The sequence below is a fragment of the Pempheris klunzingeri genome, chromosome 3 (genome assembly GCF_042242105.1).
Source record: "Pempheris klunzingeri isolate RE-2024b chromosome 3, fPemKlu1.hap1, whole genome shotgun sequence".
Taxonomy (NCBI): domain Eukaryota; kingdom Metazoa; phylum Chordata; class Actinopteri; order Acropomatiformes; family Pempheridae; genus Pempheris; species Pempheris klunzingeri.
Window position 1 is genome coordinate 11536374 of NC_092014.1, and position 23213 is coordinate 11559586.

A 23213-nucleotide genomic window follows, 5' to 3' on the forward strand; every position below is an offset into this window, starting at 1 on the left:
TATGTTTGTACTGTCTGTTCAGTAACAAATTTGGCTACATCATTCTAGCATTTTACAGAACACACAATAAGGCAGTGAGCGACCAAAGCCTTGGTCCAGCTGAAGTCACATTACAAATGAAAAATGTATAGCCCAGCTATTATTAGTATGAACCCAACATACTTCAATATATTCAGTCTGGTTTACATGAAATAGCACTCACAATTGTTTACTGTGATTTATTTTAAATAAAGTTCATATACAAAAGAGCCCATCCTGAAATCCAGACACCATCTGCAGATAATAAGTACTACTGCATGTGCAGCCGGTAGAAGTTTTGTAAAAAGAATATAGCTGACTTATGATAACAAAAAAACTCTGTAATTAACATTTTCCCTGAGAGAACATTAGAAATAAAACACATCCATTAAAGAAACTAAATTTCCAGAATAAGAGTTGACACTTTAAAAGATGTGATACCCAATAGTATCCCATTCTGCCTTGATCATAGTGGAACTCTGCACTTTAAATAGGATTGTTGTAGGTGTTTGTTAATGCAGTCAAGAACGTTTCAGAACTCAATATAATAAAACAATCATGTATCTAATGATGACCACTCTCCAGTTCAACACAGGTGTCTGGCTGCCACACAAGTCAAAGTCCAACAAACTGTTACAGTAGGAAACACTTGCAGTGGCATTTAAAAGAATATGTGTTTTCCATATCCTTTGATATTTGGTGACCTTCAACATATTGAACAATGTTTTGATCTAAAATACTGCTGGCAGGCATTGGCAGCTGAGGGTGAATCCATCAGTTCCCGGCACCCCTAGCGGGAATCTGACCTTCCATGTAACTACTCCGGAGAGTGAGGAGGGGCGGGGTCTGCTGGGTCATCTGTGTTTTTGTCGACAGGGATGTCCTTGTTAATGCTGCTGGCCTGGGTGGCACTGTCATTAGCACAAGAGTCACTGTCACTATCTATGGTGATGACGGTGGGTGAGTGCTTCTCTGTGCGTTCATTACTCTTGTGCCTTTTGCTTTTCTTCTTGTGTTTCTTCTTTTTCTTATGGTGACGCTTGCTTCGCTCATGAGAGTTGTCCTCATTGACGAGTTCCACACTGAGGCTCCTGCTGGTTTTTCTAGACCTCTCTTTGGACTTCTTGTGATGCTTCTCTTTGCTCTTTTTCTTGTGTTTTGTTACCGAGGTGGGGGAGACACCTTCAGCATACGCGTTGGGAAGTGCGCTTTGGGACGGTTCCTCCAAATGTCTTGTTTTGTATTTCCTCTTTCCACCAGGCTTGTCGTGGTGAGATCTGCTTTTCGCTGAAGGGGAACGACTGCTGGAGTAAGTCCTAGAGCGAGAACGCCTCCTGTCCCGTCTCCGCGAGTCCCTGCTGCGGCTCCTAGAGCGAGAGTATGAGTGCCGATCAGAGTACTTGCGGCTACTGTGGTAGTAGGGCCACCTCTCTGTGTAATTTGTCCCACTGTCATTTCTCTCTTGGCTGTAATGCCTATATGAGCGATAGCTGTGATCACCGTCCCTCTTTTTACAATGACTGTCACGTTTGGAGTAACTATCTCTGCCACCGGAGTAAGAATAAACTTTTTCTCTGGATAAAGAGCTGACACTGCTGTGGGTGATAACCGGACTCCTGCTAAAGTGCCAACGCTCACCACTTCTTGATCTCCTCCTTCTTCTATGGTCTTTGTCCTCAGACCAGCGCCTCTCCCTAGATTTTTCATTACTGTCAAATCTATTTGTGTCTTCTCTGTTTGACTTACTGGACGTCTTGTGTTTGCTAGATGATGAGGAGCTGCATCTTTCTTTTGAGTCCAACTGATGATATTGGTCTCTTTCTACATTTTCTGACCGTCCACCACCACTTGGATCACTACTCTGCGAAGCTATAGGACTGAGACTGGAAAAGCGGATATGCTGAGGTAGAAGAGGCACTTCTTTAGTATCTTCAGTGGCAGACTCATCTGAGTCAGAGGAGAGCTGAACCAGTTCAGGAGTCCTCTCTGCTGTTGGCTTAATAAAACTTATAATGACGCAGTCATCACTATCATAAGACAAACACTCTTCGTTGTTAACTTCACCCTGAGTCATGTCTGTTTGGTTATGAGGACTCATTTGCAGCGGAGAGGCCCGAGACTCTTGTGTCTCCTCTGCTAAACTGCTGTCTGAGTCTGAGTCGAGGACTGACAGGCACTCAGCCCTGCTCTGCTCTGCTGTCGTAGAATATGACGGGCCAGGCGTCTCATCATCCCAGATAGACTGGCTCAAAGCAGATGCAGGAGCCCCTGGAGGGTCCAGATCCACTGAGTGTTCCTCATCCTCTGAGATAGCTATTACAGACGAGTTGGAGCTGCTGTCTTCATTTGAGGAAGGGGCTGGGCAGTCGTAGACAGCATGCTGGTCATATGCCTCCATATTGAAGGGGGATTTTGCAAAGCTGAGGAACTCGTGCAGAAAGTGCTCTGCGCGCCCCTGGAGGAACGGCCTGAGTTCTTCCTGAATAGCTCCATCCTCCATGTCATAACGTGTAATGCGTGACATTATGATGTGTTGAACTATGTTGACCAAAGAGCCGTGAGCCCCATATAGCACAATGAGTTCTCGTTTTAGCCAGGGTACGAGTCTATGTAGGCAGGCAGGATTTCTACTGAAGAATTCAGCTGACGTGTCTCGGCAGCGGCCGCCATCGCGAACACTCCGAACCCTCACTCCCCTTCGGTACAGTTCCCTCCTGAAGTTTACCATCTCCTGCTCTCTGACATTGTTGACTACCCTGCCTTCACTTGCAGCTCTCCTCTTGGCTGCCAACCTCATCATCATGCGTCGGACGTAACGGTCCTGCCGCTGTTGCGGAGGGTTTGATGAGGCTTCAAACATTACTCCATTGTCTGGCGGTTGCGAGGTTCTTCCTTGCATCTGTCGATGGACTCCGGTGAGCGTTGTGCGGTACCTAAACCGCACTCCCCCAAAAGTCCCAAAAGAGCCATTTTCCAGCGGCTGCAGGTCATACTTCTTAAAGTCCTGCTCTGATTTTATACTGTGATAAATAGAATTAAATGGTTGTTTGCACAGAGGGCACTCTGCTTTGTTCTTGGACCACTCATGAATACAGCGGAAACAGAACTTGTGCAGGCAGATGTCCAGGTAAGAAATGTTGTTAAAAATGTCCAAACAGATGGGACACTTGGAGTCTGGAGACACCTCTGCAGACATTGCTTGAGAGGTTTTCCTTCTGCCACTCTTCTGGCTCTGCTGCAGGGCAATCTTGATTGCGGACATGATCTGACATGAGAAAAATAAGGTTTGATTATCATCTGATTGGAAATTCTCACACATGCCAAACAAGAATGATAAGGCTGCCACAGAATGACCTGTAAAGTTTTACTGAGGTCCTGTAGTTAAAGTAAATCTGATACACCAGATTCATAAGGCCTGTACAGAAAGTTATTGTGCCACAATAAATTAGACATGCTGTGTCAATTCTGAACTCATCCTCTTCAAATATGCAATATGTACTATATTCAAATGTAAGTCCTTGTCCTTGGAGGACTAGATAGATAGATAGATAGACGACATTCTGCACCCAAATGTGTAGAATACAGGAATATACAGTGGCGTTCAAAAGTCTGAAGCCACAATGAAAATCTGTAATATTCTAAATTAAACCCGGAAATAATCTGAAAACCTGATGGTTCAGAAACATTTAAAAATACAAGATAACATATGAAACAAGGAAGAAAGATTCCGCACTATTTCTAGCAATCAAATGTATTTGCACAAATGTGCGTCATTGACCAAATTTAATGGATCAAATCCACCTGAGGGTCATTCAGTGGAGGGGATACAAGTCAATGAAACCTTTTGTACAATGAAAATGAAGTTGGTCAATGTCACAATGCTTAAATTTGATTGCTAGAAGTAGTGAAGAACCATAAATACTTAAATGTCATAACGTGTAGTGCATTAAAATGTTTCTGAATCCTCAATCATTGTGATTATTGCCAGGTTTACTTGAAAATATTAGAGATTTTCAATGTTGTCTCAGACGTTTGGATCCCATACTACATGCATGTCAGCGTAAATAGCCATATACACATTCAAGAACCCAAACATAAGAATCCTATAGAATTTAAAATAATGTATTGTAATGATAACCAGATCTGAATATATGGCAGAAATGGGTGCCTTACTTAAAAACACCATAGACGGTGATACACAAACCTTGTGACAGTCCGTGATAACAGCTACATGTCTACTATGACGGTCCTAACGTTACATCAGGGCTGTTCGTGTTGGTCATTTTAAAACCTAGAAATGTCTTACTCATCTGTCGCTATCTTAGACAGACGTGTCACCACAAAGAGGAACACATCGGGGGGAAAAACTACTATATAATCAATAACATTACTTGTCCTTCCCCATCTTCGATTGCGTTGTTGTTTTCGGGTAGGTAGCCTAGCATGTCTGGCTAAAGCCGTGCCTAGCGCCCTCTGTTTGAAGGGTTCCCCTATAGAAGTAAGTACCGCTACTGTCGGCAAACGTCGGATTTATATGCTGATATTATTTTGCCAACCCTAATATTTACACAGCATAATCTGTCAGAAGTACGCTGACGCCCCTTCTAGCTAAAACTGCTAACTCTGCTTCTTGAACTTGGTTAGCTCAAGTTTTCAAGCTAGCTGGCTAAGTGGGCTAGGACGGTGTAGCTAACCTATATTTAGCTAGGTATGCTAGGAGCTGTACGGCTAGCTAGGACGTTCAGGAAAAAGTTGTGTAATATTTACCTCTGGCTTCCTCAAACACGTACGCCTTTGGGAACTGATTAGCTCTCTTCGTCTTGTGGAAACCCATTCATTTTTACATGAATGTCACTTTGGAGGAGCTGTTTACAGCATCACCAGCCTGGCTTCGTTACACTCCCTCCATGTTCAGCCGTACAGTCAGTGTTAGCATTTTTTGATTCATCGACATACGAGCCACTTCCGCCCTTCAGAATAAAAGTACAAGCTTCAAATTTTGAAGCACCACAAAAACTAACTTTTTCGCACGAAATTAAATAATCAGTATAAAAATTAATCATTTACATTATTTCCGACTTGCACTTTTAGTAATGACAGTTATGCAATTAGCTGTTATGCAATGGACGGTACGGTATCCGTAGCTGCAGTGCACTTCCGCCCAATAGTTGACAAAATAAGAGCCATTGAGGCCTTGTTTTTGTGTTACATGATGCCACATGCTGTACGTGGTAGTGTTGATTATAAGGTGAGGGTTCTCAATCCCGTTAAGAGCAGTATCACACACCATTCGATCATATCAGCAAAAGTGACATTGTTGAATTTCAAGGTCATAACTTGACAAACAGCATTTTGTATTTCTGTTAATTATGCTATGCTTGCTCCCTGGAAATCAAGTGTATCATCCATTGTCATGTTATACCAGAGTTGGTATAACTCTCAAATTAGAAATCAAAATATTTTTTTTAATTTGAACACCCCAAATCCAGCTCCCCATATAATTGTGCAATTGTAAATTTTCTCCTTTTCGTTTATAGCATCAGTTTATAGCATTTGCACGCTGACTCCGAGCATTACACCCACCCCAGTGTCCTACTTTTGCATCTCATTTTGAAGTAGGACATTGGGGTGGGTGTAATGCTGTAAGCATATTTGCATGCTGACTCCACTGTATCAAACATGAAGTAACATATTCTCTAAATGTCATTTACACCTAATTGCCTCCCTACTAAGGTTGAATTTTCACGCAATGTTTTTTTCTTTAAACTGACATGATCCAGTAATGGTCTGGAAAATCAAGAAATAGTACAGTCGCTCACTATTTACATTCATAAAATTACTCACTCATAAATGACGTTGTAATATTTTATTGGCATATACACAGTTTTTACAACAGAAACTCAAGAAAATGATTGAAATATTTCAACTTCAGTGATGACCATGAGTCTCGGGGAGATCTGGAACAACTTCACCCGTCTCCAGAACCGTGTCACCCTAAACACAAAAACAAGGACAAACAAATTTAAAATACTCTTCTGTTAAGACGTCTCAGAGCATCTCAGGACAGTGGCCTGTTTGCATAACATATAAACAATAAAATATATAAACAATAAAAAAAAGAACTATAGCGATTATAGGAAAAATATGAGTACAATGTTAGAGAGACTAATAAATGAGTCACACTTACTGGGAACAGCCTGGGTTTCAATTCCACAATGCCATATGGCCTTTGCTGTGGGAGACAATGACATTGTTAATTAGTATTCCTACTGATCAATACATTGTCACATGACAGGAATGGAGTATGTAAGAGAGAGAATAAAAGAACATGGAATAAAGTTAATGCAGCATATGCATCATTCTAAATTCAGGGCTAGTACAGCTTTTTAAAGAGTAAAATTCAAGCATTTTCAAGGTACCTCAACCAAAAATCTCCACACTCTCAAAACCTTTATCACCACATTTAAATTGTGATTATAACTGCAATTGTAAAAACAAAAAAAGTAAAAAAAGTTTATAGAATTCCTTTATACCACCAATCAATCTATTCTCTCACTTTGCCTATTGTACCAGCTGTTCATATCAACTTTGATTGCATACTTTGATCCTGATTTTTTAATGCTTGCTGGGGTTTACATGAGTGACTGTGTAGATACACCAGATCAGTATCTTGGCTCTCTTATTACATTCCTGTAATTATTCGGGAACTCAGTACACAACTGTAAAAAAAGCACCAGCCAATCAATTTCTATAAACTCTGACATCTAGACAACTGAAGGTCTAATTCTAAAGTGCATAACTTCCAGCAGTCCAGCTTATCAAGTCATTATGTTCTGTTCACCAGATATCACAGTATGCACTGCATTCATAACATGTAATAAGTCTCTATTCTGTTTACTCCTCATTCATTTCTTCAATATCACAAGTAATGTTTAACATTCCTGTTGACTTACAGCAATATGGTATTTCACATAGTAGTGAGCAATCCAAGCAGGTATCAACAGCCGTGTTAGTGTGAAAACTCCACCTCTGTAAGCTTTGTAGGTCTGTAAGGAGAGACACATTAGACACATGTAAATATATATCAATACAAGAGAGCTACAGAATAAATCTGGGGTTATTTCAGCTGCTCCATATAATAACGATATGATCTGGAGTTTAACCATGTAAAATATTCACAATTCACAAGTTCTATTTAAAATGAGGATAGTTAATTTGGAAATTGAAATAGACATTGCTTTGTAGATTTGGATACACGCTGAAACTTAAAGTAGGACTGTTGTGGCTTCATAGAACTGCTGACCACAAGTAAGAGGATGGAGACACAGTAATCTCAGCGTTAACTTGATCGGGCATGTTGGTTTCAAACCTCCCTCCATTTTGTGCTCCAATTCATTACAAAGACCCTTTTCTCTAAAATAGGGCTGCAGCCAATGACTGTTTTCATTATCCCTTTATACGACATAAGCTGAATGAATCGATTTATCATTTTGTCAGTATGAAACTAAGAGAAATACAGAAAAATGTCTATCGCAACTTGCTTAAACCAAATGATTTAGCATGTTCAAATTGGCCCATCTTAAAGGAGACATTTCGAAATATCATAGTTGGAAAAGTAGTTTCTTATAATATCAAGGTCGACTTAAGTGTCCCAGTAAGCCACAACAGAGCGACAGTGAGCCATATGCACAATAGCAGGACCCTGAACACAAAGTGACAAACTGGAAATCAGCCATCATTCATGTAGTCATTTACACCTGCGCTACTCCAAAATGTCTTCAGTTAAAAAGGCCTGTTGGTCATTTTGTTGACATTATTAAAGATAAAAAGCAGTAAAATCAAATGGGAATCAGGGAATGGTTGGTATTCATGCATGATAAACAACATAAACTGAAGGGTGTCATATTGTAAGGTTTGTAAGGCTCTGAAATGTGATATTGGGCTGAATGATTAACTGATTATCGAACACGTTTTTGGTTAATTATCAGGAGATAGACTGACCAACTACAGATAATTGTAAATAATAACTTAAATTACATGTTGTGCAGAAGATGACCTATGGATGGTATGTGTACCAACTTATTTTTCTTTTAGCAGCTTGTACTGAATTAAAGGCAACCATAAGTTAGTGCTCTCCTGTAAGAAAACCATAAAAATAGAGTTTCACTGTGTGTGTGTGTGTGTGTGTGTGTGTGTGTGTGATGTCAAACCACAGCAGGTGTATTTTGACTTATTTAACTACGTGTTCACTGTACTGTGGGACACGGTAAACTGACCTTCCATAATATATAGTGAAATAAATAAATGATAAATACAGTACAACAAGCACAAGTCATTATTTATAATTATAAAATTAGTTTTTATACTTGACAGATTTCAGTGTGAGACAGTCAAGCAGTAAACTGGCTCAACTGTTTCACAAACCTTAGCTCTGTTGTGGTCATTAACACGTTAGCATTAGTAAAACAGACAGTGATTAATTACACTGTGTAGCTGAACTGTCCGGTTATAATTCGCATGTAGCCTCTCTGTTATCACTGGTGGCTTATTTTGCTAGCTAGCGTTAGCCGTGTATCGGCACTCACGTAAAGCCTCCACAGGCTCTTGGGCTCCAGAAAGCCAGCCCAGAACTTGGCGACGGCGCCGGGGGGTTTGGCTGGAAGCACGGGCTCCCTGGGGCTGAGCTCCTGGTCCTTCAGCCACTGTCTCCGGAGCTTAGTCAGCTGGTCGAACCGCAGCTTCTCGTCTGGTGTGTACCCAGACATTATTAGTCTTGTATCTGGGTGTTCAACCTCAAGAAGCCTACAATGACACCATGGAGGACACTTCCCTTTGCAAGCAAGAGCACCGACCAATAGGAAGAGAAAACGGGACACTGATTAAACAGAGCGGCAAAATGTGTAGCGACCCCTGCTGGACAGGAGGAGGCAGTGCGACGAGTTTTTTTTTTGGGTTTTTTTCCCCTATTTGCCATGTGGTTATAAAACTCACTGAATCACACTGAAAGTCACAGATAATGCATTGTGTCTGAAGAGTGTGTGAAGCAGTAAAGTCTGGCAATCAGGTTTGTTCACAACTTGCACAAAATTGGTTGAATGTGCGAGTTGTCAGTCCATGACACATTCATTACTTATAATATTAAACAGATGTAAGTCACACTTCACTTGTGGCCAGCAAATTGCATTAATTAATGCATTGATGCATTTTCTCAAACTTCTTTTATATTTTTGGTTTGTGCCAAATTTTATGCCCTAGATTGCGAAAACCACATGTATAATAAGGAAGTCATTCATTTTCATGAGCAGCAGAGGGAGAGAGCAACAGGTTTTTTAAAGGGGCACCACCAGTTTTACATGGCAGTCAGTTTACCACTCTTGGTTAGACTACCAACCACCTGTAAAAACCTGCCTGTATCACGTCCTCTGTGGCTCTAGAGGAGCTTCGCCAAGTCTGATAAAATGTTAAAGAAATAAATGAACCCCGATGACATCATTATGACATCATTGGGGCCAAATCTAAACGGAGCGTTTTCACACACATTTACTGAACATACTTTGGCTCTAGACACATCAGGGACACATATTTATGGTGAAGATCAGATAAGATATTCCTTTATTAGTCCCACGACGGGGAAATTTACAATGTCACAGCAGACAGGAGGACATATTTTTTTTAAAAAGAAATAATATAATATACATAGGGAGAATATAAAAAAAGCATTGAAGAGCATTTTGCATAATATGGGAGGGCATAATGTCTAAAGGGAAAGATTAAAGGTTAAAATAATGCAAAGTGTGAAGGGAGTGGGGTGTTGATAAACGGCGGGAAGAAGGGAGAGCTTAATTTCAGTATCTTCAGAAAACAGAGATATACACTCTGGTACAGTAGGTGGCGCCACGCTCCACCTACGCTGGTTTGTAGTCAGCCATTACACGAAGAAGAAGAAGTGACTGAGTAAGAAGATGATATAGTCGAAGAAGAAGAAGTTGTAATAGTCGAAGAAGAAGAAATTGCGATAGTAGACGAAGAAGAAGTGTTAGTGTTTCGCAGTCCTCCTCTGACCCTCCACTCACTGTACTGACGGTCACATGTCGGATAATGGATGTAGCTTTAATTAGCCGCCGGTAGTTAATTTGTGGGCTGGAGGCACAGCACGCAGGCGCTCTGTGGACATTTATTAGCTTACTATTTCATCAGCAGTGACTTCAGGTAGGATAACTTGTGTTTCCCGTTAGCTTAAGGTGTTTGAAACTTCAGCTACTCTCCACTGAGCTTTAAAGCTGGCAAGTTAAACTTAGTTAACCCAGAGTGTTTGTTATGGTAAGCTAGCTGTCACACAGTCATGATGGAGCTGTTAAATGACTCACTATCCCCGTTAGCGTTAGATGTCAAACTGTTCAATTAGTTAGAGTAATTTAAGTCAGTATTATGAAGTAAGGTGGCTGTTGGCTGTCCAAGTGACTAAGTTCATACGTTGTTAGCAGTGGCATTAGCCATCGAGCTAAGAACAAGCCATAACCTCTCAGCTATTAGCGCAGCGTAAAGCCATCAGTCAAGGTGACATGTGGACTGATTGCATAAGTATCAGTGACAGTCAGGTACCATGTGCGTTACTGGTGTTGTGGAGGAAAAGTAAGACTGTTATGGACGAAGCATATCGAACTTGTGAATAATAAGAAGTACGAATAACAGGGATGTTTACAGATTATTACTATAATTTGGCAAACACGGATCTTATAAATATAGCAGCGTTGAGACTGCTGGAATAACCATTAGTAATGCAATACTTATCAGATAATCTATATATAGGGGTAAGTAGCTTTATGGAGCTACAGTATTGATTGATGTGCAGCTGGAGTGGGTGATGTGAATAAAATCCTCTGTCACAGTGTAAATAACATTGTATTGTGATATCAACATCAATAGATAAGGTGTCAAAGAAAGATTTCTAGAAAATCAGATGAGAAACTGAATAAAACAACAGAACAGACAAAATGTCTGTTTCTGACTAACCCAGCAAATAAAATATTTGCCAAATGACATGATCACAGTAGCCGACCACAGTAGCCTAATGTATGAGAGGATAGCTACCACTGTGTTATAAGCGTTGTGGCAAATTCTGTGACAGTTGACTAAATTATATTGTCAATTATTAAACAAACAAATTTGCCAATAAAGTGATATTATGTCATGTTATTGCACAATGTGAAAATTCAACTGTAATATATATAATTTGTTGGTAAAGCTCCTTCTCTTCACCTTTGCAGGACTGTGTCAGACTTTGGATGGAGTCAGCACCCAAGTTTTCATTATCTTGTGTAATCGCAGCCAGGAACCTCAGGGTTCAGGATTCAGGCCATCCTGTACATAAGCGAGAGAAGAATGGTCAAGTATTTCTGTAATAGCACAGAGATCAGGAGCACGTGGGACCACGTTGTCTCTGCTTTTTGGCAGAGGTACCCTAACCCATTCAGGTATCGTAATATTTTCATGCTTCATGTAAACCTGCAGGAATCTTGTTATTGTATTGAGTTAGCATGAATCCTATTATACAATGTAGTTGAACCATGTGAACTTACAACTATGACTAAGAGCCCTCAGTCATGATTAAGGTAGAGAACTGAGAAAACACATTACAGAAGTAAAACCAAGTTTAGCCTTTTGGTAGTTGTTAAGTCATTCTGTTTTATTTGATCCAACAACATCAGAATCTTGAAAGAGCTTTCTTCTGTAATATCTCAAACATCAGAGCGACATTTTGTGTATATTAAGCTGTGCCAGGATGCGGAAAGCACACACACATATTTTCTTTTAATGGCCTGTTTGAAAGGCAATGTGACTTTTGTTTTAAACAGGACAGAAATTGACCAGGAAACTTGAACTTGAAAACTTGAAAGTTCCCATTTTCTCAAGTGTGTCTTAAAACAACACTCACATGCCCATCTGTACAATGACACTGTCTCTGCTTTAATCATTCGCACTACCGATTATATACTTACACTAACCACCAAGTGTCAAGCTGACGTGGCTGTGCATTTTTTGTATCGATCAGCACCCATGTTCTCACAGAGGACGTCGTGTACCGGGAGGTGACTGCGGACCACCGGCTCCTCACTAGACGACTGCTGATGAAGACCAACCGGCTTCCTCGCTGGGCGGAGTGTTTCTTCCCCTCCGGCATGTCTCGCTGTGTGTACATCGTCGAGGACTCCATCGTGGACCCCGTCAAAAGGAGCCTGACCACCTACACCTGGAACCTAAACCACACAACTCTCATGGTGAGCTGTCCGATGTGACTTTTCAAGTCAAATGCTAGTCTTTTTTTTGTCAAGGAGGCTGTAGATAATATTTATTTAATAGCAATGTATCAGATGATAATGTGAAAATGGTGTGTCAATGCGAAAGGGGTTGTAGTGATGAATCTTTGGAGAATTATCACCTGGATCTGCAGCTGCTCTCGCCTTTATGGAGCTTCATATTGAGTTTCAGCTCAGTCTTTAGCTCTCTCGTTCGCAACGTATCTGTTCTGGTTCACTCTCACAGCTCTTGTTACGTTGTCTTTTGGCCACAACAGGCAACTGCTCTCTATATCAACTATATATACTGTAGGTGATAACTTGTCAATATTGTCATCAAAATGTGTTTCCGCTGCCCCCAAGTGGTCAAAAAAATCTGCTATTGCAGGTTTAAAGAGTGAAATGATACTTAAAACACTGTCTTAAGTAGTATGCTTCAGTGATATATTAGTACTGCTAACTGACATCACTGTTGGATGTAATCACCTGTGCAGTATTACCTTGAGATTCTTATTCTCTGCTATTTAAAATCAGTTCACAAATTAAAAAAAGAAAAAGAAAAATCAGTTCTTGTCCATCAGTGTTGCGGTGTCTCCTCTCTTGTTAGACTTGTTAGACTTGTTACACTGTGTTCGCAGAGTAGAAAAGACTGAGGTCTGTGCCATGACTGTACAGTGTAGTCACGTGTAGCTGCTAACCCCAGACAGGAGGAGGAAATATTAATTCAAACAGCTTGATCTTCAAAGGAGGCAAATGTTTGAACACAGTTCAGATGTAATAATCTCCAGAGGATGAAGGACTGTGGCATGACTTGTACGTTATGCAGCTCTGAGGTGTGTTATTTTCACACCCTTACGCTATACATTAATGCAGGATGGATTACTTTACTGCAATGTAAAATATAATCAGAATTAAAGCTAACTAACCGGTTGTGATCAAAGAAATTGTCTGAACAAAACACTGGCAAACATAGCCAAGAGGAATCTGAGAGGATACAGTGTTTTTGTACTTGGAGGAGTAAATTCAACATTTAAGCTGCAGTCTGAATCAAGAGCATGGTTCCAATCATGACCACACAAATCCAAATCAAACTGGAAAATTCCCAAATATTCCCATCTGTATTTGGCTTTTACAACTAAACCTAACAAAGATCACGACAAGCCATCCACAGCTGCTTTAAGTGGTGAAGAGCATGGACGAAAAGCCCAGCATCTGTTTTCCCTATAAATCGGCGCTCAAGCACCTGTATGTCGAAAGTGCACACTAGAAAATATTCCCAATCTGTGTGACAGATTAAAACAGCTGTCCTTTACCTTAATCTGCTGTCACTTTTCTCTCCCCCATGTTAGTCGGTTGAAGAGCGTTGTGTTTTCCAAGACTCAGTGGAGCAGCCAGCCATCACCCAGCTGAAACGGGAAGCGTGGATATCCTCAAGTGTTTACGGATTCTCCAGACCCATTCAGGTACTTTTACCCTCTTCATGCAGTAATTACAACTCTGTTAAACTACAATGAGTTTAATTACATTAGAATATTTTTCATCACATTCTTTTTTATTTCTTTTCCTTTCAGCTAGAAAAAGCCATTCTTTTCTTTACATAAGTCAAATATGAATTCATTGTAGAAGTAAGATGGTATCTAGAGACACTTAACATAATAACACACAGTTTATTTCTAATCATCTACTCTTATCTGCTCTTTGGTGTAGAAATATATATTTATGCTTCAGTTTAAGTAAATCTATTTGTTTCCATCCCAGAGGGTAACGTACAGATAACGTACAGAATCCTATTTTTAAGGCCGTAGCTCGATTTGTAGGTCACAGTGTGAGCAGCAAAGGCGTGGGAGCCTGTGTGCGAATGCCAAAATAAAGAAGTTGGAGATTTGAGGGGAGAAGTGAAAGCGGTGCCAAAAATATGTCAACCTAAAGTTGTTATTATTAGATGTGGAAGATGCCAGGCTTGCACTGATATCCCCGGAGAATAGGAGCGAGAGGCCTGCTAGCTAAGTGTTGTTTCTCAGACGTCTTCCCCCATGTAAAGCCATTTCCTGTTCTGTCTTTTCCCAGGAGTTTGGATTGGCCCGCTTCAAGAGCAACCAGGTGAAGGCCATGAAAGGGCTGGAATATGCGCTGTCCAACTTACAGGGTACGTCCACTTCACCAGTAGAAAAAGTGCAAAGGAGAAGATGGAAACAAAACGGGTTATTTTTAACTGCTGCCATTTCTGGAAAGGAGAAACTCCTATGAGAAGTTGGGCCTTCTCTCCTCAAAATATTGCACTTCAACACGTTGCACATTATTTATTTTAATTATTTATCAACTCGGGTGTTACAGCATAGTTTGAAGCAGTAATTACTCTGAAATGAGTCTGGAAAGTTGTTAAGCATCTCAGCATTTCTCACATGTGGCTGTTAGAATCAGGTCAATTTAAGCAGCCCAAAGATCCTTGTTGTTGCTGAGAAATGCCATGTGACTGCAGAGGGATATGAAACCACTTGGATTTCTAAATTTAGGCCCAGACCAAAACAATTTACGTTGTCAGTTCAGTGTTGCATAAACTAAATACTGCAGAGCTGGTCGTATGAAAGGCCATTTAAAAAAAACCAAAAAAAAAAACAGATCAATCCCCCACTGAGAGACGAATAGGGCAAAAAGATCAATGACATGATAACACGAACATTAAAAAAACAAGCAGGCTAATTAAAGGTGCTGTCTGCAAAATATGTCTTCTGTAACAAATGGTGACACTCGTGGAAAACGACAACATTTGCAACGTTTGTCCTCCATTAGCACTAGCACTGCAAACATAGACTATAAAAGAAGTGGACGCTGTTTTTCCGTGTCTGAAAAGTGAAGCCAATGCGGAGGCCATTCTTTCTAATGACCAGCAGGGGGCGACTGTGCTGGTTTCCAAAAGAAGTGTACTAGGAAAATTAGCGTACTTCTCACTTGATTTATTACCTCATTTCACATTTTCATCTGAGTTTATGGTCTCAGTCGCTAGTTTCTTCAACACAGCATAATGTCCATTTACTAAATTATGGTCCCATTTAGAGGAGCGATAAAGCAGGGTAAGCTTTAAGGTGGACTGTGCTGTGACTAACCAATCAGAGGTGGTTTCCGCGGCACGAACGTCACCTCTGATTCCAAAAACCCAGATGCTGACGCCCGTAAAGCCAAATTATAGGCTGCGAAACGGCGGTCCACAAACCAATGGGTGACGTCACGGTGGCTACGTCCACTTCTTTTATACAGTCTATGGCTGCAGCTAACGATTATTCTAATTATTGGAGCCCAAGTTTATATATTGGAATGTCTTGTTTTGTCCTACCAATTGTCCAAAACACAAAGATATTTACTTTAATTTGATAGAAAACCAAGAAAATCAAAAAATATTCAAATTTTGAGACGCAGGAAGAAGTGAATTTTTGGTTTAAAAATGACTTGCATTGAGCTTTGATCACAATCATGACATATTTCCAAACATATTTATTATACACAAATCCTTAATCCGTCATAAAATAATCAGAAAAAATAAATTTTTTTGAGACAGATTAAAGCAACACAAAATATAAAACTTTGAAAAGTCAGTGTTACTCATCAGAGAGGGTCATTTCAATCACAGGAAGCCATTATATGAAAGAGGTAGTGCCATCTTTGGCTTCGGGCCCTGATGGGTGAGGTTTTGGTCGTGCTACAAACTGTGTGTTGTGCTGATGCAGCGTACTGCTGTCTGAAAGGACGTTCTCCCATTGTTGTGATTCTGTCCCACTGCCCCTTTGTTGATGGCACTGCAGGGATTGGCATCAGGCTGAGCGTTGTGGTAAGTATGCTAGCAGTGGGGCATCCATCTGCCATCCCAGGCCTCGCCCAGGGTTGTCACATGATGCCATATATGAGCCTCAGACAGTAGACTGTAGCTGAGGTAGTGAGTGTCTCCCCTTGTGTGTTATGTATGCAGATACACACAATATTTGTCTTGAAAAATGAGGGAACAGAAACTCTGAGTAGAAACCAAAAGTGACCCTAGTGTTACTATAGAAGTATATAGTGTCTAGTGTAGTTGACCCTAAACCTGAATCCTAGTCATGACCTTTTTAAAGGAGTGAAATTAGTGACAGCAGTATTTTTCTTTTCTTTCACAAATGCAGCACTTAATATTTTCTTCCCAGAAATGCTGATAATAATATCCAGTTAACAGTAAGGATGTATGTTTGTGAGAACATGCTTTGGGATTTTTACCTCTTTTTGTTGCAATCTGGCCGAAATATATTTGACCAGTACTTTAATAGTCTGTGTTCTACATGAATATCAGAGTAAATCCAGGAGAAATTGTAGTACTGAAGAATCCGAACGCAAAACCAAAAAGCATGTTGTGCATCCGTTCTCGGAAAGAAACATATCAGATGTTATACAGTCAAGGCAAACGTTTGTTGCTCAAAAAACGGTGTCAGTTACTGCATTTAGCCATTGTATGGCAGTATAGTCAATGACAGGTGACGTAGATCAGAGAGGGCCTCCACTGTAGTTGTTTCAAAAACTTGAAGCCATCTTTCATTTGCTTGTGTTGCTGTTTTTCTACATTTTGAACTATCCAATCCACAAAAATCTCCTCTGATTGGACAGAGGGAGAGCGTGTTTGGGGCTGGGAGGGTTGGAGAGAGCAGTGTCGTGTGTGGGATGGATTCATGTAATGCTGTGATTGCATGTGGTGCACCTGTGTCTGTGTTGAACTGAAGTTTATACCTTTTTATTTTCTGCCTTAATAGATCAGACACAATACTCGCTTCATAAAACCACATATTGCGCTTTTAACATTTACTTCAGTAACCTTTGTCTCATCTCTTGCTGCGAATAAAGCGTCAGTTAATTTGCACTGCTGCTAATATCGACTGTTACAGCGGCCCAGAGTAAAAGTTGATGCAAAACTATGAAATAAGTTCAGTGAAGTTTTCAGAGAAGCTGGTTCTCATGTTTCAGCAGCTGAACAACATCATCAAGCTCTGACTCACAGTTCACAGTTCAGTGATTGTGCTGCATTCAAACTTTGACTGGGGAGTATAGATCATTGTCACACTGTTCATTTTGATAGTAATGATTACTTAAATACAGGAACATTGTCTCTGCTTTAGAATAACAAAAAGGTTTAAGAAAATGTGCTGTGAAATATTCTCATTATTTGACAGAGTCAGGTAATTACGAGGTAACTTTGTTTTACACATGAACTACAAATCTCAATATGTATATATAGACCATATAGACGCAATAAGCGATTTGTCAACCCCATCAGTGTCAACAGATATACCGCCAGTCTTTGTATTTATATAATTCTATTCTATTAAGTGTTGTTCTGCCGTGCAAGTGAAGTCCGAGCTTCTGCATTGCTGGCCAGCTTCGTCTCTGATCACTGAGTTCATGTCATAGTTTGCGGCAGCACCCAGCTCATCATTCTTCGTCATAATCAACACTTATGGTAAACAGGAAGTTAACTTGGTAACGAAGTAGGGAAGTATTCATGTTTCAGGATTTTAGCAGCACGTGCAGACAGAGGCCAAATGTGGGCCGCGACACAGACAGAAAATAAACGGTGGATAAGAGAGGGCGGTAGGGCTGAGAGAGAGATGATTAATAGTGAGCAAAAAGGTAATTAGGAAGAAATGGCTGCCATGATAAGAAATGGTACCAGCAACACGGTCTCTGCATGTCCTCAGACTGCCGAGAAGTCTTCAGTTTAACAAACACCAGCTCTTTCAAGTAACTGGATTGTTTTAAATTTCAATGAGTGAGGTCCAATGACGACAGACGTTTTACTGACTTATTTTTGTCAGGATTGGCTTTCTCCAGCATCAGTCAGATGTTTTACAGTCTGTAAATCTACAGCCAAATGAATACTAAGCTTTATGCTGAACTTAAAATACTTAGCTGTTAAACTTGCGGTACCGCCTTGGGGAAATGGTGGTACTAAATAAACCCAGCTCATTTTATACCTCTAGACTGTTATATTGAGCTACAGAGAGAAATCCAAAACAATCGTAGCACCTAAGAAACTATTATCACCAATGAAACATTTATGGAGCTGCACCTGAGAGTGAATTTTACGGTGCTTCCTTACAAGCAGCAACTTTGCCTTTAGCTTACTGCGCGAGTTAATGGGGCCACTGCACCAGACTGTCAGCCAGTTTAATTTTAGTAAGGACTGACGTCACCTCCCGCTAAAGTACGTGTGGTGACCAAAAGATGGATAATGACATCAAGGCATACAGTGAAATGTGTTTCTATATGTTGCATATGGGATTAAAGCAATTTCCAGCCCTCCCAGGCGAAATATCCCTCCCAGTTTGGGGAAAGGGCTCAATCCTATTGTGATTCTGGTTGTTGTTCTCACGTGAAGTACTTTAAGATTGAGGGTTCAGATTGAGGTCAGACTCAAACAGCCCCTGCAGCCCATGGAACTGAATCCAGTACGAGGCAGTTTGTAGCAGCATACAAATACTGATGTGCTCTCTTCAAGGCTTTTTTCCAAAACATTTTGTCTTTTCAGAGAACGGTGATTTAAGGTGCGTCACCTTTACATCTTGCATGCCGTTCTCTAACGTTAACCTCTTTGTGTCACTTTCACATAAAAGTCATGACCGTGACTCTTACTCGATCGGAGCCGGTAACATTTCCCAAACACTTTGAACACAGCACGAGTCTGGATTCAGTGCCGCCTTTAGATTAATGTAACGGCTGCTGCAGCGCAAGGTTGAATACAGAGAGACGAATTTACATCATGTTCAGCCGGATTAAGGTCACTGCAATATTCCTCCCACTTAAGTATCATCTACAGAAAATACAATCAGTTGAATAAATTGTGAAACTCTTGTTACAGAGATTCCTCTCATGTCAGATCAGTGCCTAAAAGTCATTTCCCTTCGCAGTGAGATGTATAAAATAAGCAGCGGACGTCTCTGTCTCGTAAGTGATGAAACTAGCGAGAAAATCTGATTCTGTATTCACCAGAGAAGCGGGGTCGAGGTCCCTCGTGCTCACAATGGTCGTTAATTAAGCCTTCAGCAGCAAAATACGTCTTAGAAGCCATCACTGATGCTGCCTGTTGGCGAAATGAAGACTTCTCGGTTCGTGTCATCACAGTTTTCACCTCATCGCCGTTTTCTAGCAGTGACATGCTTCCTCTCGCACATCAGGGGCCTCATTTAGAAAATGGACTTACGATGAATTTTGATCTTCTGACTTAGCAGAAAACCACAAAGAAGTAGTTATTTCGAAAACCTTACTTTGACATGGAAATGATCTTATCTCTAAGCAAATTCTAGACTTGACGTGAGTGATTTTTCCTGCTGGAAATGTCGGAGTGACATACAGTGGGTAGGGAAAGTATTCAGACCCCTTCACTTTTTCCACATTTTGTTATGTTACAGCCTTATTCCAAAATGGATTAAATTCTTTTTTTTTCCTCATCAATCTACACACAATACCCCATAATGACAAAGTGAAAAAGGTTTTTTAGAAATTTTTGCAAATGTATTAAAAATAAAAAACTGAAATATCACATGTACATAAGTATTCACCCCCTTTGCTATGACACTCAAAACTGACCTCAGGTGCATCCTGTTTCCACTGATCGTCCTTGAGATGTTTCTACAACTTGACTGGAATCCACCTGTGGTAAATTCAATTGATTGGACTTGATTTGGAAAGGCACACACCTGTCTATATAAGGTCCCACAGCTGACAGTGCATGTCAGAGCAGAAACCAAGCCATGAAGTCAAAGGAATTGTCTGTAGACCTCCGAGACAGGATTGTATCAAGGCACAGATCTGGGGAAGGGTACAGAAAAATTTCTGCAGCATTGAAGGTCCCGAAGAGCACAGTGGCCTCCATCATTCGTAAATGGAAGAAGTTCAGAGCCACCAGGACCATGAGAAACAAGATTCTCTGGTCTGATGAAACCAAGATAGAACTATTTGGCCTGAATGCCAAGCGTCACGTCTGGAGGAAACCAGGCACCGCTCATCACCTGGCAAATACCATCCCTACGGTGAAGCATGGTGGTGGCAGCATCATGCTGTGGGGATGTTTTTCAGCGGCAGGAACTGGGAGACCAGTCAGGATAGAGGGAAAGATGAATGCAGCAAAGTACAGAGACATCCTGGATGAAAACCTGCTCCAGAGTGCTCAGGATCTCAGACTGGGGCGACGGTTCACCTTCCAACAGGACAACGACCCGAAGCACACAGCCAAGATAACGAAGGAGTGGCTTCGGGACAAGTCTGTGAATGTCCTTGAGTGGCCCAGCCAGAGCCCAGACTTGAACCCCATTGAACATTTCTGGAAAGACCTGAAAATAGCTGTGCAGCGACGCTCCCCATCTAACCTGACAGAGCTTGAGAGGATCTGCAGAGAAGAATGGGGAAAAACACCCCAAATGCAGGTGTGCCAAGTTTGTAGCATCATACCCAAGAAGACTTGAGGCTGTAATCGCTGCCAAAGGTGCCTCAACAAAGTACTGAATAAAGGGTGTGAATACTTATGTACATATGATATTTCAGTTTTTTTATTTTTAATACATTTGCAAAAATTTCTAAAAAACTTTTTTCACTTTGTCATTATGGGGTATTGTGTGTAGATTGATGAGGAAAAAAAAGAATTTAATCCATTTTGAAATAAGGCTGTAACATAACAAAATGTGGAAAAAGTGAAGGGGTCTGAATACTTTCCGTACCCACTGTAGATGTGCTCAGGCCTTTAAACTTTCTGTAATCTCTGTGAACAGTCTGATAAGAATTACTGATTAAAAGTATGAGAAATTAATTGCCAGTTGAGGTGTTTTGATTTAAAAACCGGGTTGCAATGCTCAATATATAAAAGGTGTCAAATTAGAAATGAGCACCCCAGGCTGTTTCTGTGGTATTGGGAGACATTGAACGCTGCGCTTTTAGAAGGGAGAGAGCCTTCAGAGACTGGAGTGAGTATGATGATCGATGGCTTATAAGTAGCCGTGATCTCGTCTTCCAAAAAGTTTGCTTTTATCCTTTAATCCATAGCTATTCCTAACTAAACTAATTTGTGCTAGCATTATAAAAGTGGAAATCAATGATTATAAGGTAGGGGCATCAATTTTAAGTTGATTTGAGATTCGTAGATCACAGGTGCTTAAGTTAGCAATGGGCTTCTTAGAACCTGTGTAAGATTTTTTTATGCCATGTACCTTTTATGAATCAAATGTAAGCACAACGTCAAAAATTGTACTTAATAGTCTGTGAGTTTGGGACCTTTCCTGTAAACGTCCGCTCATGTCTGAACAAATCCATGAACAAGCACTTGTGTAAAAGTTACCAATGTCTAAACAACAACAAAGGCGACACTTCAGTGTTATGTATTCTACATCTGAAAAAGGGCTTAGGAGATCATATTGGGATACTGATTGTGTCCTGTCTGTACGTCTTTCTCTGGACACCCTCCGGGCTCACAGGAGAGACGCCCCAGCGGCTGCTCAGGGACCCAGTGAAGGACGCATCAGAGAAGGCCAAGGAGGCGGCCAAGAGCCTGGCCTCAGCTGCCGCCGTCCCACAGAAAGCCCAGCAGTACGTCTGACAGGACAGCACCCGAAGTGCTGTGCAGGTGACATTAACTCTAACACAAGAGCCTTTTGGTCATCTGGGTCGCCTCGACTGGACTCAAGTTTTGTGGGATGTGATTGCAGTATCACAGCTGATCACTGTTTCATTCTCCAAACAATGCAATCTTTGTTTCTGTTCCACATGAACCGCACTCAGATGAGCTCTTTTCTCTACACTTAGACTCTTTCTCTACTCCTTTCTGTCAGCTTTCGTTAAATCTCAGGTTTGAGCTTATGTATGAAACATATTTGCCTTTGTAGAAACTGTCAGATTTTGACCAGCAGAAACTACGTCAGAGGTAAACGCACATGTTTGTGTGTCTTGCAATATATTTAACTTGTCCCTTTTTAATTAAGTACGCTTTTTATCCGGCAAAATGATAAAACGTCTGGAAATGTATGATACATTATTATGCTTTGGGTATTGGTCCAGCCTAATGGCCACATCAGATCAAATCATAATCCTGTGACTGAGTAGTTTTATTTTCACTCAAGCAAGCAAGGAAGGACAAGGATTATCATTTAATGGTTTAACGGCCCCTCTCCTCATGATTTCCTCCATAGTTGACTGAATGTACCGCTTTCGACCACACATCACCACACAGTATATGTTGCTAGCGTCAGCACACTGTCTGTTCTGTAGTAACGCGCACACAAATAGAACATTTAGCATGAAAGCTACTGGTTAATCACTGCCAGCACAGCCTGTACTGATTCACTGATAAGCACAAGACACCAAAGTGACTTATATCAAGAAACTCAGATTGAACAAAGTTTTCACATCTCTGCGCTCTGACTTACTCTGTGATGCGATTTAGCCTTTAACAGTCTGACTGAGCCACTGATGTGCATTAGTGAAAATGTTTTTGATGAGGTTATTTCAATCTGCATGTCGATATGAGCCTGGAGGTAATATTATCGTAAACATTTCAGCGATCGCATTCCCTTTTTAGATGGAATCGTCTCGATTTTTCGGCTGCAAGACTTGAATTATAGTTAAAAAAAAATCAATCATTGTATGTATTTTGAAGGATTATTTAGTGTTAAGCATTTGTAATACATGCTATGTGAAGGTTTATTTTAACAAGGTAGTAGTAAGAAGTCTGCTGGACTTTTAATAGAAGAGTTGAACATGTTTTACTCAGTCAAAAACATTTTCAACCAAAACCTTCAGGTTAAAAGTCCAATATTTGTTGTCTCGTGTTTTCTAATTGTTATGTTTAGCTTTAATAAAATTTGTTAAGTTATTGATTTAATTCTGCCTCCTTGCCAATTT

The 23213-nt window shown here is 40.6% G+C and overlaps 3 protein-coding genes across 3 annotated transcripts; 1 reads left to right on the forward strand and 2 right to left on the reverse strand.

The window, feature by feature from the left end:
- Positions 1-219: 219 nt before the first annotated feature.
- On the reverse strand, positions 220-4922 carry toporsa (topoisomerase I binding, arginine/serine-rich a). The gene is made up of 2 exons (XM_070827523.1): positions 4786-4922; positions 220-3283 (listed from the first exon to the last, which is right to left on the reverse strand). Exon 2 carries the CDS (start codon positions 3278-3280, stop codon positions 836-838), a length of 2445 nt encoding a protein of 814 aa, XP_070683624.1. The 5' UTR covers positions 3281-3283; positions 4786-4922; the 3' UTR covers positions 220-835.
- Positions 4923-5869: 947 nt separating this feature from the next.
- ndufb6 (NADH:ubiquinone oxidoreductase subunit B) lies at positions 5870-8855 on the reverse strand. The gene is made up of 4 exons (XM_070828042.1): positions 8604-8855; positions 6972-7064; positions 6206-6250; positions 5870-6012 (listed from the first exon to the last, which is right to left on the reverse strand). Exons 1-4 carry the CDS (start codon positions 8781-8783, stop codon positions 5947-5949), a joined length of 384 nt encoding a protein of 127 aa, XP_070684143.1. The 5' UTR covers positions 8784-8855; the 3' UTR covers positions 5870-5946.
- Positions 8856-10027: 1172 nt separating this feature from the next.
- Positions 10028-22038, forward strand: LOC139225134 (PRELI domain-containing protein 1, mitochondrial-like). The gene is made up of 6 exons (XM_070856174.1): positions 10028-10227; positions 11286-11492; positions 12071-12296; positions 13664-13777; positions 14382-14460; positions 21791-22038. Exons 2-6 carry the CDS (start codon positions 11401-11403, stop codon positions 21910-21912), a joined length of 633 nt encoding a protein of 210 aa, XP_070712275.1. The 5' UTR covers positions 10028-10227; positions 11286-11400; the 3' UTR covers positions 21913-22038.
- Positions 22039-23213: the final 1175 nt, after the last annotated feature.

Excerpts from the sequence above, each read along its gene's own strand:
- toporsa (XM_070827523.1), bottom strand. The coding sequence starts at position 3,280 with ATGTCCGCAATCAAGATTGCCCTGCAGCAGAGCCAGAAGAGTGGCAGA.
- ndufb6 (XM_070828042.1), bottom strand. The coding sequence starts at position 8,783 with ATGTCTGGGTACACACCAGACGAGAAGCTGCGGTTCGACCAGCTGACT. Across the intron at positions 7,065-8,603 it reads AGAGCCTGTGGAGGCTTTAC|ACCTACAAAGCTTACAGAGG; the intron begins GTGAGTGCCGAT and ends CTCTCCTTACAG. Across the intron at positions 6,013-6,205 it reads TGAAACCCAGGCTGTTCCCA|GGTGACACGGTTCTGGAGAC; the intron begins GTAAGTGTGACT and ends TTTTGTGTTTAG.
- LOC139225134 (XM_070856174.1), top strand. The coding sequence starts at position 11,401 with ATGGTCAAGTATTTCTGTAATAGCACAGAGATCAGGAGCACGTGGGAC. Across the intron at positions 11,493-12,070 it reads AGGTACCCTAACCCATTCAG|CACCCATGTTCTCACAGAGG; the intron begins GTATCGTAATAT and ends TGTATCGATCAG. Across the intron at positions 13,778-14,381 it reads GATTCTCCAGACCCATTCAG|GAGTTTGGATTGGCCCGCTT; the intron begins GTACTTTTACCC and ends GTCTTTTCCCAG.